Below are 13489 nucleotides of genomic sequence, written 5' to 3'. Positions count from 1 at the left end.
ATGGAAGCTATGGCTCTTGTCAATATTTTTTTTTATCATATGGAAATGAAAATGATATTTACCAACCTGTTGGGTTACCTTTCATTTGGAACAAATAAATGTATCTTTAGTTTAATTAAATCGAAACAAATTGGTGGCTGTTGATGTGCGTATTTTAAAATTAATTAACACGTTTGGTCGATGCTTTGTTATGTATGATATGAAAATAAATACACACTTTATCAGTAACCAATTTTTTTTCATTGTACATTGATTGATTGAAAGTTATTGGAAATAAGTGAGAAGATCAACATTTGGAGTTATTATACAAATGTCAAAAAATGCTTTTGTTTCCACGTAATATTTTTGGAAAAACCAAAAAAAAACTCGTATGAATGTGCGTCAAATATAGATAGATATAAATAACGTTAGTGAAAAAATACTGCTGTAAAAACTACTATTTCCAAGATGGAAAAAAATGTTTGTGATGCAAGTATAGTTATTATATTTTTATATCACCCCCAGGGGCGTGCGCATTAAGAAAACCACGGTATAAAAATACTCGCACCCTCAATTCCTTGGTCCTTAGTAATAATTTGTTTATGATTTTACAAAGAATTAGCATCTACAAATACGCTGTTGCTACCTTATCCTATACCTTTCGGTACCGGTTGCACAACCTTACGCACACACTCTTGCTCATATACATACAAATTCCGTAATGCCGAAGCCCATGGACATAAATCTCGCTTTTAAACAAAGACCCCAAAAAGGTATGATAACCCTCGGGGGACCATCCGTCAGTATCCCAATGAAATTCTTTCCCGTCATCAACAACGGCGCTCACCACATGCTCGCGTCCATGTGTCCCGAAAAATACTAATCGTATTTACATTTAATAAAGGAGCGGAGGGGCTGCGCATGCGATACATAACCTCACTTTTTGATTCTATTCTGTTCTCCGTGTGTACGCGTATGTACGCAACGAAAAAGGAAGTACACAAAACAGGACTGTGGAAAAGATAAAGTAAAATGCTGAATTATGAGATCCGAACGTGTATAAATGTGTGTACATGGGTTACAAATTGGGATGACGTGTGTATAATGTGTACGTGGCCATACAGAGGAGGTAGGATTAAGTTTGCGAGAGAGCGCCGTTGTTACGGGTGTGTGTAAAGGTCTTGAGCAAATAAGGTGGTGCGGCTACGCAGGTCTGATGGGCTTCTGAAAGCTACGCTACAACAATTTCGATTGGTACAAGAATATATTTAGTAACCGTTTTATGTACGTGCTCGTGCTTGGGTGTGGGTTTTCTATGGGGCTAAAGTGCTGGAATATCTGGCTGATTTCGATACGTTGATATTACTTGAACCTTATACATACGTGGAAAGCGAGTCTGATTGATTTTTTTTTTTTTTTTTGTGAACTAAAGTTACTGACGCGCTTTGCGTAACTTTAACTAGTAGGTTTTTTGTCACAACAACTGTTCAAATTTATCCATGATTGCACATTTTTCTTTGGATTTCCACGTACACGCCTTTTCATCTAATCTTTTTCCAGCTTTTAAAATATTGAGTTTTTGTTCCTATTTCATAACTATTTGAACAGAGGAACATCACACTTTTAATTTAATTTTTAATAAAAGGCTTCATCCCCTGCTTGCTTTGGGTGTTAACCCCCGGAAAATGGTTAAAGGTGCTTTTATGACTTATCGATAAATAAATAGTTTTTTTTTTATTATCAAAGGCTAAAAGAGGATTACACTTTTCGTAGCAAACCCTCGGCATTTATTTTCAAAAATATTTTCATTTTATTAACTTTCTTCTCCAGCTAACAACTGTTTTTTCGATTATTTTTTCGATTTTATCCATACATTAAACAGATCAAATTATTTGACATAACTTCAGTTAATTTGATAACGAATGAATTAGCTTAGATTTACGTGACTGTCAATCCTTTAAACTAAAAAATTGTACAGGATGTTGTTTATAGGGAACTATTGTACTTTATTTATAAAGTCGAAAAGTAGCAAAAGGGGAGTATAGTATAAGGTAAAAAAAATTTTCTTATGTAAACATGTCGTTGGAAGTACCTGTGCACTTAAAAATATGCTTTCCAAATTTGAATAAAAAAATATTTGACGATGCTCGGATGAAAAAACTTTTGAAAAGCTTTTACATTTTCCGTTCTTATTTTTTATGAAACGACTACTTTCACATTTTATAATTTGTTCACAAAACGTAAGATTGTGGAAATGCTCCTTTTAAAAGATATTTAAAGCAAAATGGAAATTTGTCAGTTGCATATCGCAAGTAATTTACGATTAAGTCTGATGCATTTGCATAAAATATTGCATCGTTGTTGTGGTAGTACGGCTGCAATAAATTATCACTCTGAAATAGCTTTCCCCGGAGAATTCACGAAACCGGAACACGTACGTATTTGATGGAGATGCAAATGCATAAAAAATGTAATTTTCAGTAAAACGACAATTTTTCTATCTGATGAATAACATTTTATTGAGATTATAAACAATTTTATATAACATATAATGAATCATATTCGAAAGTAAAAAGACAACACTTTTGCTTTTTTTTATTTACAAAAATATAACGTTCACTTAAATAGTTTCAAATAAACATTCACTTGAAAGATAACATTTATTTACATCAAAAATATTATCTCATTCGAAATAAATGTATTCTTTCAGCTCGATAACAATCTTACAATTAGATAAAGAGATTATTTTTACTTGGGATTATTCTAGTAATTGTTTTGTTGATTCAAAAAAGTTTGTTTTTTTTTCATATGAAAAATTCCTGTTTCACAGCTGATAAAAGCACATCAATACCCTCATTCAAACGTCAGAATCAGTCGAGATTCCAAAAATAATCTCACCAAGAGTGGAAAAAATTCTGCCAAAAAATAATGACGATGAAAATCCGCGCATGCGACGAGGGGATCGCGAACAATGCCCTTTTATTTTTAGCGAAAAAAAAAAAAAAAAAAAAAAAAAGCGAAACGATAGTCTCTCGTCTTGCCGCTCCTGGCCACACATTATACGGCCATACGACGGAAATTATCGGGCTGTCGGATTACGCGATTGCTCCTTTTGTGCCCGTCGCACACGCGCGCGCGTCTTTCCTCTCTTTCACCGAAAAATCGGAGCAGAAATCACACTAGCCTTAAGCGGCTTACCTACACATATATACGCGCTGCAGAGCAGATCGATCGCGCGCCACCCCTGGCTCATCTACTTTACGGATTAATCCCGCGTAAATGCCTGAAATTATGGCATCGTGGGGTGCATTTGTTGGGCGCGCATGTACACACATACCGGATTTTTCGCTGGTTTTGGGAAAAGTGGACCTGCTTCGGACAGGATGGCCTGTGGTCCGAGTGCGACGCCCAGCGATATCATTTCGGCCCAAGTATTGTACAATATACGTGAAAGATGGCTCGTGATGGGTCGGTTGTCGTGGCGTGGGATAGTTTGTGAGAAATTAATTGCTTCGGTGTGCATTTGTCGTTCGCGCTTTGTTGAATTTTGTTAGTTTAATTAATTAGCTATTATCACGATAGGAATGTAAAATTAAACTTACGAATAAAATTTTTGTGTATTTTAAGATTTGTTTCATTTCACATGAAAATTTTCAAACGATAAAAATTTTAATTTTTCCGTGTGGTGTGAGTTTTACGAAAGTATATGTTTTTCATGTTGTTCAATTAGTCTTAAAAAAATAAAATAAAATAAAAATACGACGAATTGTTACGCAACTATAAAGCCTTGCCTTAATGTTCCAAAATTTGTGTTATTTTTACAAAATTTCCATTAAAACGTAATTATGTTATCATAATTGGAAGTATTTTCATTGCCTAGATAACATGATTTTCTTTAGATATATTTGAATTCCATACTATTATCTTTGTTTACAGTACTATTCGAGCTTCTATCATTATGTGAGCCACTCAAAAAAATTTGGTATGTTTGAACTTGACCTTGTTTACGATATCAACAGTGAAAATAAATACCCAAATTTTTCTTCTACAGATAAAAAAAAAAATTAGATTAAAAATGATGTTTTCATAAACTGCTTAAAGTGTGCGTATTTATTTTTGTATTTTATAAACAGGTAGTTTATTACTTCAATTGCAAAGTAATTTTATTATTACAAATTATTTGTCAAAATTTTACAATTTCGAATAATAAATATTTGAGTAATAAATCTGGTGTCCCCGTAAAAATACGATGACAGTGTACGTAATGGCTTTGTAAATACTAAACTTCAGTAACACGACACTGGAAACTAGAAAGTCGAGTACGATGTTTTATTCTGCAGACTTATTTTCTCGTGAAAAATGTGATGCTGATTTTTATGAAGTTATAAAGCTCTTTTCGGACGAAAAAATGTATGCATGCAGATTTGTGCTACATTAGAGTCACTTTTTTCCCTCTTTCTCTGGGTCGGGCTTGTTAAAATTTCATTTGAAAGCTCCTGCTGCTTTTGACACGTGTCATCTTCTTTGAATAAGGAAGGAACTTTGTGTAGTTGAACTGGATGAAAAAAAGGGTATTCTAAAAGATGTATACGTCAATAACGTAGAAGAAAAAAGCAGTCATCAGATTTACGGATTTTCATTCAAACTCGATAAAGAAATTCTATCTCAAGAATTTTCTCGTGATAAAATATAAACTCTTTCAAGAAGTTTCAAAGTACCTCTATTTTTTAAAGAGGTGCAGTAAGATTTTTTGTCGAACAAAATAACGTTCGTATAAAAGGTCATCGAAAAAAATTTGTTTTAAATATAGAATGTCGATTAATTAAAAACAAAGTAAAACATGTGACGAAAAAAGATATACAACGAAACTTACTTTTATCTTGCATTTTCTGAAATGACATTTTCCTGCAAATTTTATAGAAAATTGAATAATGTACCGATAAAGTTTTTTTTTTAATATACTGAAAACACACTAATCTAATATTATAAATTTTGCAGACATTTCAGAGGTTAATTAAATTTTTTAAATTAAATATGAATTTTATACCGTTTTATTGACAAAATTTTTTTTGTTAATTATGAAACATAATTTTTAATGTACACTTATCTGAAATAAAATGTCCTTATACATGTTCTTAAAAGTTCACAAGCATAAATCAAACACTCCAGAATGTTTGGTAAAATAAAAAAAAGTTTTTGCAACCATTATTACATTAACCATCTTTATATTATAAAATGTTTTACGAATAGTATTTTAAACTTTATTATTAAATAATTATTTATACACTCGTGTCAAAAAAGTATTACTACTTTTATATTAAAATAAATAGTTGCAGTATTTAGTAGGCAGGGGGGTAGGTATACATGAGGAAATTCACAAAAAATAACCCGTTTTTGTTTCCTATTTGAATAAAAAAAAATTTTTTTGAGGCATACCCTTGAAAGCGGACTCATTTTACTATTCAATGACTGATACAATTTCATGTACTAAGTGGAAAAATTTTGGGCACGCAGGTTTCACAATTTTAAATACATGTTATAGTTATACATATTCATACCATCTATATACATATAGCTATAATTGTAATTAGATACATAGATATAATATTCAGTTTTTGTAGATTTTCTCATGATTATATTTTGGAGTTGATATCTTATCGCGAAATTTACTGGTGCTCAGCATTCGGTAAGTTACCAACTGTAGAAAAGAGATTAACTGTTGGCATGTATGTATGTATTTTATGAGTTACTGACTGTAGTGAACATACTAACCGTCGGCAATAAAGTTATGGATACAAAAATGTTACCATGATTTTACTTAGGAATGAATTCGTCAGACCCGCGCACAGTGTCTTAATTTTATAAATAAGAATTATTTAAATCTTTTACGTTAAGAAAAAATAATAACGATATAACATGCAGTCATATTTTTGTTCAGTGACTGTTAATGTAATAGTTTCTATTGTTGTATAATTATTTTTTAATTATGATTGTTCTTAGGGTTCAAATGTTGCAACAATTGCAAGCATCGAAATTTCGTCATTTAATCATTAATTCACAGCATGTGAACTGTAAAATAATTTAAAAAATGTTATAAATATCATAACTAAAAAACTAAAAATCGCTAATTGACTAAATTGGTATAAATTTTTTTAATCAACAAAATATTTATACAATTAATTAGTGTAATCGAACGCGTTTTAGCCTTTACTTATTTAAATAAAAATCCATTACATAACTGAAAAAAATATTAAAGATTGTGTTCCAAATGTTTGTTGTTGATTTCATATATCTATTAAATGTCTATGTTTCATAAAATTTTCTATAAAAAATAACGTATAGAAAGTAACCATGAGAATTTAAGGGATAAGTTCAAAACCATACCAGTCAGTTATTAGAATATTATATTTGATTTTTTCAATGTTATACAATCTCACATTATTTTATACTGTTAACTTACAGGCATATTTTACATGCATTAACAAGCCATTTGTAAACCATATGTATGAACTATTTTACAATAATCAATTGACTAGTTATAAATCAATTCGGTGAATAAAAACATGTATTTTACACATATAGCTTGGTATCGTTAGTTTGAACCAAAATTCTTTGGGTTAAAGTCTTAGATAAGTAACTTTTATTTTACGGATGGTTGTTACTTTTTAACAATTCAATAATAAGCGATTGTTCTTAAAATACGTTGGTTCAACACATTTTACAAATATCTTAACAGCTATATTTTTTATAACTATTGATTTCGAGTTTTTGATAAAAAATAATATACTTTATATTTTTTATTTATATAATTTCTTTACCGATCTTTACTTATAATAGTTAAGATAATAAAACAAAATGTCTTAAAACATTAATTTTTGTTCTATTACTAGTAATGAAAAAAATAACAATATTGCTAATAATGTGAAATATACAATACATATACTTTAATGAATTAGTTTTGATTATTAGTAAAATTTCGAGTATTTAATTCTTAAAATTTTAATCACAGATTCAAATTTTTTCGATAATTTTGTTATTCGCTTCGTATAGCAATTAAAACCAACGCTACCTGCAGAGGAAAAGTTTTCCATGCTAACTAACAAAAATACACAGAATCTTATGGGCAATGATCTTTTTCAAGCGTTTATTTTAGCGTTTATTTTATTAGCGTTTTATTTCACCAGTAAAGTATATTTAACAACTGACGTAAATTTTTTGGGTAAGTATACTTTTATGCTTTGAAACCGAAAAATACCTATTTAATAGTACCTTAATAGAAAAAAAATTTGTCTCCTTTCATAGTTGTATTTTGTTAATAAGTATTGCTATTTCTCTCAAAAATCAATTTATTTCGCAAAGTACTTTAAATCTGCACATTGAAAAGTAATATTTTTATGCTCACTCATACATTACACCCATTTCATACTAGAGATTTACTTTTTTTTAATGAAATTTAAAAAAAAGTATTATTTGCTAGTAATATGCTACTTGGGACTGAAAAAACTTATTTCATTTGTTAAATATTTATTATTGTTGAAACAAACACTTGTAATCTATCATTGTCTATCTAATGCTGTGTATTCTTGTTAGCTAGCATCGACATTTTTTTCCCTACAGGTGGCGTTGTTTCAAATTGCTGCACGAAGCGATTAACAGCTATTGTAACTTACTACAACATTATCGGATTCTGATATTCAAAATCATTTTACAAATCATTATTCAAAATCCTAGTGAAAGGCATTTTACTATTCAACGACTGATGTGCGAGTGTGATATGATGAGAAACTTTTCGTAATATAGTTTTACTTTTTGTATTTTGTAGTGATTATGTTTATTGGTTCTTAATCCTATTATACGTATTCAATTATTTGTATACATACGTGTCTTTATATTATGTATGATTTTTTTAACCTGATTATGCATTGCACTGAAAATGCCCGACGTATCGTGACACATACATAGACCTCACCGCATGCTTTACACTTTCCACTGCTTTGTATTCTCAAAAAACTATATATACCTACTTTTTATTTATGCGATAAGAAAATATAAAGAAACTCATAGGTTTCCCGTCTGCCTGATCGAAACAAAGAAAACTATCGATTTTAATTGTTAATTAAACAACCAAATATCGTCGTACTCATTTTCTACGTATTACAACAAACATGTTAATAATTCGGATTCATTTTCTTTTTTTTTTACACATATTACATAATTTTCATCATTTTAAAACTTCCTTATTTTCATACACCCGACGATGACTCCGAAGACACAATATGTCAGTGGCATCCTGCAAGCTGCATCAAAATTTTCAGGTTTTGAGAATTGTACAACATAATAGAACATATCTATATTTTTATTATTGTTATAGATGTACAGGATGTCTAAAAATTACTGTGATAGTCAATTTTTTTAGAGAAAAAGTCAGATATCTTTCTTTGAATTAAAAAAAAATTTTAAAAGATATTTGAAAATGTCCTTACATAACCTTTAAAATTAAAGAAGTCATCAGGCTTCTTTTTTCAAACCCAACTATTGTAAGGGTTATTTTTAGATTCCTGATGTTATTCTGGAAACTCAAACTTCCTGATAATTTTTGGACGTCCTGTACACTACCCTGATTAAAAGACTTGCAAAACGCGCTGGCGTTGAGGACTGCATAATATTTTTAGATGCCACGTGATTTTATAAGAATGACAAGTTATTGTTAGATGCAAAGACAATTTTCCAGCCTTAATTATTATTCACTTGGTGCATAACATTGAGTCATCGAATACGCGCATCTTGGATCTGCGACTCAGTTAAAAATCTTCACAAATAATTTTGCACTTTTAGGTTAAGTTTTAGTTTCCTACTCCAAACTGATGTATGTACATATTTAAAGAAAATTAGAAATCTCATGGTAAAATAGATATATTTTTTGATTTTTCAATAGTAATAAGTAAAAATTATTTTAAATACCATTTTTTAAATGTTTTCGTGAACTAATAAGTTTTAATATAATAAACCTTGAAGATTTAAGTATTTAACAAATGAAATATAGTATTTCAATTGCCTTAGATAGCTCTGAAAAGTGGCCATCTTTAATTGTGTGTTAACATTCGCTGCTCTTTAACTTATACAATAGCCTTTTAATTTCTTTAACCTTATTCACCGTACGATAGAATATTAATGAAAAAGAATTAGAAGTATAGTAGTTCCTTCAGGGGTCTGCTACTCAAAACATTCCTGCTTTTTGTATTGCTTAAAACAGTATGAGGGCCCTACAATCCGACAGATGGCATACTGTAGCTAAGAGAAAATCACCTTCAACTCCTACAAGTATATATATGTATACGACTAATATGTATAGATAGACTTTTTGGAGATTTCCTCTTAGCTGCAGTACGCCATCTGTCGGATTGTAGGGCTCTCATACAGAGGTATAAATTGAGGCGGGAAAACTGTTGGAAATATAACCCCATTGCCAAGGTCCACGTAGAATCTACGTAATACACATGTCCTTAACAAAGTGTCTATCCCCACCCTCAAAGTTCATGTAAGATAGTCCACGTCTACTTTGGAAAAGAGCGTTAATTAATGCCACGTGGTCACGTTGACATGGAATTCACGTGGAATCACACACAACTAATTCCACGTGGGCACGAACACTTGGAATGAGTTTTCTCCATTTCCGAATTCCACATGGACTATCGAATTTCTATGAATTTGAAAGACGATTATAGCTAATTCTACGTAGACATGACAACGTGGATTCCTTTGGACCATTCCACTTGGACCTCAGAAATGGGGCAATGTACGCTTAATAAAGATAGAAAATAGTTTGTTTTCTCGACACCTGTGTATTTATATAGTTTCAAGCTGTGCTACGAAGCAGAAATACTTTAAGAATGAAACCTTTAGAAAATGGCAGAGTTTCAGAGTTTTTTTATCGTAGTGTATGAGATAATGATTCATACATTTTTCGGATTAAAAATAGAATGCTTGATCGACTTTCAAATTAACTTTATTGAAATACGAAAATAATACTTAACATAAAAAACTGAGCTCTATCAAAGATATATGAACGATGTTTAAAGCATGTTATTGTTAGGGTCTGTAAGAGTTTCTTTAATATCTTATCCGATTACATTCTTGTAGATTAATATGTACAATCTTCGCTTTGGTAAGGACATGTACATAAGGACATTACGTATTTTTTGCATTATTGGGACGGGCACAAATAATAACTATTTGCCAATTAAATTAATAATAGAATCGGCTTAGCGTTGGCAAAAAAGCATAGCAGACAGAGAATAGATAAAGAAAAGTTCCAGTTACTTAATACTCTGATACTTAACAGTCTGAAAATGTTAAACACTACTTAAACAAATAATTAAAATTCTCATCTTATTCTCTGTCGTACTTTTCATACTCTTTGTTTACATTAAGCCAGTTCGATTGGTTGTTGTAAGGAGAGTTAATTTCACCCATACAAACAAAATATCAGTCATATGATAATTTAGGGATTTTCACAGTAAGAACATCGAATGCCGTGAGGATCATCCGACACCTGTTAAGTAACAATTTGACCCATGTTCCATGATTTTCTAATACATGGGCAAAGGGTTATAGGTAAACTTTTGTAGATAAATTTCTACAAACCTATCTGAAAACGTGGTACACCATGGCATTGAAGATTATTTGGTACCTTCGTAAACGCATCAAAGAAAAGCAATTTTCACGTCACGACATTACTTTCGATATCGTAGTCCTCATCGTCGTCATCGGCAAACTTAATACCGTCCTCGCCCTCGCCAATCAGCTCGTAAAACGATCGCTTGGTCTCCACCCGGACGTCAACACCCTGGTCCGGACTCTGTATACGGTTGGACTTGAGTCTCGAGTGAACTTTTACCGGTGAATCCTGCCAATTCCTCGAGAACTCAGCCATTGGTATGTTAATCTCATCACCTTTAACCCCAACCACCTCGTCCCGACCACTGGCATTCAAATCACCTCCGCGTCGTGCTGGTGACCGGGGCACTATCACCTCGCAGTATTCCGCATCCTTGTCCTGTTCAACCTTTCCCAATCTCCGCCTAGTTCTCGGAGTATCCAAATCGTTGACCTTCGTTCTCGATCTGGTAAATGTCATTGGCTCTGACTCTTCGAGGGACTGTGTGCTCGTGTCACTACTATGTGGATCTTGAACCTTTTGGCTCTGACTAAAGGATTTTTTGCTTCGTCTAGGTAATTTCGGAGTTTTAGGGGATCTCGTCTCTAGCCTGTTGGGTATTACGTCAGCGTTATTACTGGACAGGGATTCCTCGCTGACCCTGACCCTGGACTCCTCGAGAAGCCTGTGAATTGGCAGCATGCCCTCAACCAGCCGCGCCTTGTACTCCATGATAATTTCGTCATGCAGTCGGCACTCGCCTGGGTCCAACTTTCTAGGCTTAATGACATCCTCGGAGTCGCCCTCGCTCAAGTAGTCCTCGTGTTTCGTCCTTACCCTTTTCATGTACTCCTGTGGACTTAGCGCGGCTCCTTCGGTGTCCAGCGGTCGTTCAACAATCTCTTCGTAGTGGTGTTCCTCTTCATCGCTCCTCGGTCGGCCATCCTCGTCAAGGGGCGGTATCCAGACGAGGAAGGCCGGATCCATGCCGAGATAAGAACCAGGAGCCGCACCAGCGTTCATCACGTTGTAGTCGTAGTAGTCGAGCTCGAGGTCCAAATCAGGATTCGCCAAGCTGAATTCCGAACCTGGTCCACGTAGCAGACGTTCACGGTTGCGGCGCTCCTTTGATTCCTTGCCGCTGCAGCGACGCAGTGTCGAGTTAGACGAACTGCTCGCTGGTGAGAAACCCTGGAAATCGTGGGGGAATATTTGGTGCTTAGTTTTGGTGAATTTCTGATTAGAGTTTAGGATTGGTTGTTAAAGGCTTTTATTAACATTGAGTTCTTTGGACGTTCGTCCAAGTGTGTGGTAACTTTCAATATGATTACTGACTCTTTATTTTTGAATGTAGATTTTTTTACGATATTAACACAATAATGATTATAGATAGAAGACATTCAGTAAAGCGAGTCAATAACTCTTTTCAGTCATTAAAAAATTACAGGTAAAAACTACCGCAGGTTGGTTTTTTTGGTTGCATTATAGTAGTTCTCTAGTTCAATAAAATGTCATATACAAAAGCTACACTATGAAATCTGAACATGTTGAAATTTAATCTTTTTAACATTTTAATCATACTTTAGCTATACAATGCAATTAGCGTTTCGTTAAAAATTTAAGCAGCTACGCCAAATCGAATATTTTTTTACAATTTTTTTCTGTTAAAAAATTTATTTCTACTAAGTTAAATTGATCCGATAGTTGTATACTTCTTAAAACACGTATTCAATTATGTTGTTTGGCAAATGTTTATTAAAGACGTTCTACTGGTAACATATTGAATACGAGGAATCCGATAAAAAACTTAAGAGCATTTAAATAAAAGCTTGATGACGTTACAGTTAAATCAAATTGAATTTTGATGACACTGCGCTTTAAAAACGAAAAATTAACATTTATGTTTTATCAAGATTCTGCGAACGTAACTTATAACTTTATGGGAGATCATGTTGTTATTAACTTAGAGTTTTTTTAAAGTTATGGAAAATCAAAAAGTTGCTTGCTACTTTATAAAAAAAAAACTAGACCTCTGAGTGAAATAAAAAAAATAACCTAAAAGCAAAGCCAAACATTTAGAGGTTATGTATACATACATATACATACGCTACTCGAAGATTCCTATAGATTATAGAAAGAGTTAGAGAAAGAGATGACAAAATAAGCATAAAAAACTAGAATACTATGACTCCAGCAGTAGCTGTAAAAGGACCCTGACCCTGACAAGTGTAGAAATTTCAATATCAAACTCGTATTTTATATGAAATCCATTAAGGTTCCAATGGTTGAAATCATTTAAATAATTGTTTCATAAATTTATGAAAAACTTTAATTTTTTATATTCAAACGCAAGAAGCATAACGTCTAAATATGAAGCCATGTGTTCTAACCAAATGTAAAATTAATAAAGTCCGTCGTAGTTGGAACAATGTACGTTATTGATAAACTTTATTAACATATTAATAAAATACTTAGCTACCTATTAAAAGAATTGCTAAAACCCCAACCTTCCATAAAAAATCTCTATATAACATCGATTTTTTAAATGATGCCTAATGCAATATAAACTTGAAAGGAACGGAAAAAATGAAAAAGTTTGTCTTATGAAATCTTGATGCTCTTCTGCATACAATCGTAATTAAAATTTAATCCTCCCTTGGAGTCTTGCACTTTCATTACAGTTCTGTCTCCCGAACAATCGGTGCAGAATTTGTAGAACACAAACTTCTCTAATTTAAGTTTTTCGCTAATATACATGTATGCACGATTCCTGTCCCCCCCCCCCCTTGCTATCGTACAGTCCCCACTAATCGATGACCCCAATATCTCTACAAAGTTTTCCTCAACTTTTTA

The 13489-nt window shown here is 32.4% G+C and overlaps 1 protein-coding gene across 1 annotated transcript in view; it reads right to left on the bottom strand.

The window, feature by feature from the left end:
• Positions 1-9805: 9805 nt before the first annotated feature.
• Positions 9806-13489, bottom strand: part of gogo (thrombospondin-1 like protein golden goal) — a 193071-nt gene continuing 189387 nt past the window's right edge. The window contains exon 15 of the mRNA XM_089597643.1: positions 9806-11827. Coding sequence (XP_089453769.1) covers positions 10700-11827 — 1128 coding nt within the window. The 3' untranslated portion in view covers positions 9806-10699. The remainder of the gene's footprint in view (positions 11828-13489) is intronic.

The sequence above is a fragment of the Copidosoma floridanum genome, unplaced genomic scaffold, assembly GCF_036245765.1.
Source record: "Copidosoma floridanum isolate Cflo_tuat_1 unplaced genomic scaffold, Cflo_Japanese_pri ptg000035l, whole genome shotgun sequence".
In the NCBI taxonomy this organism is placed as follows: domain Eukaryota; kingdom Metazoa; phylum Arthropoda; class Insecta; order Hymenoptera; family Encyrtidae; genus Copidosoma; species Copidosoma floridanum.
Note: the sequence above shows the minus strand (reverse complement) of the source record. Positions and strands in the feature narration are given on the sequence as shown.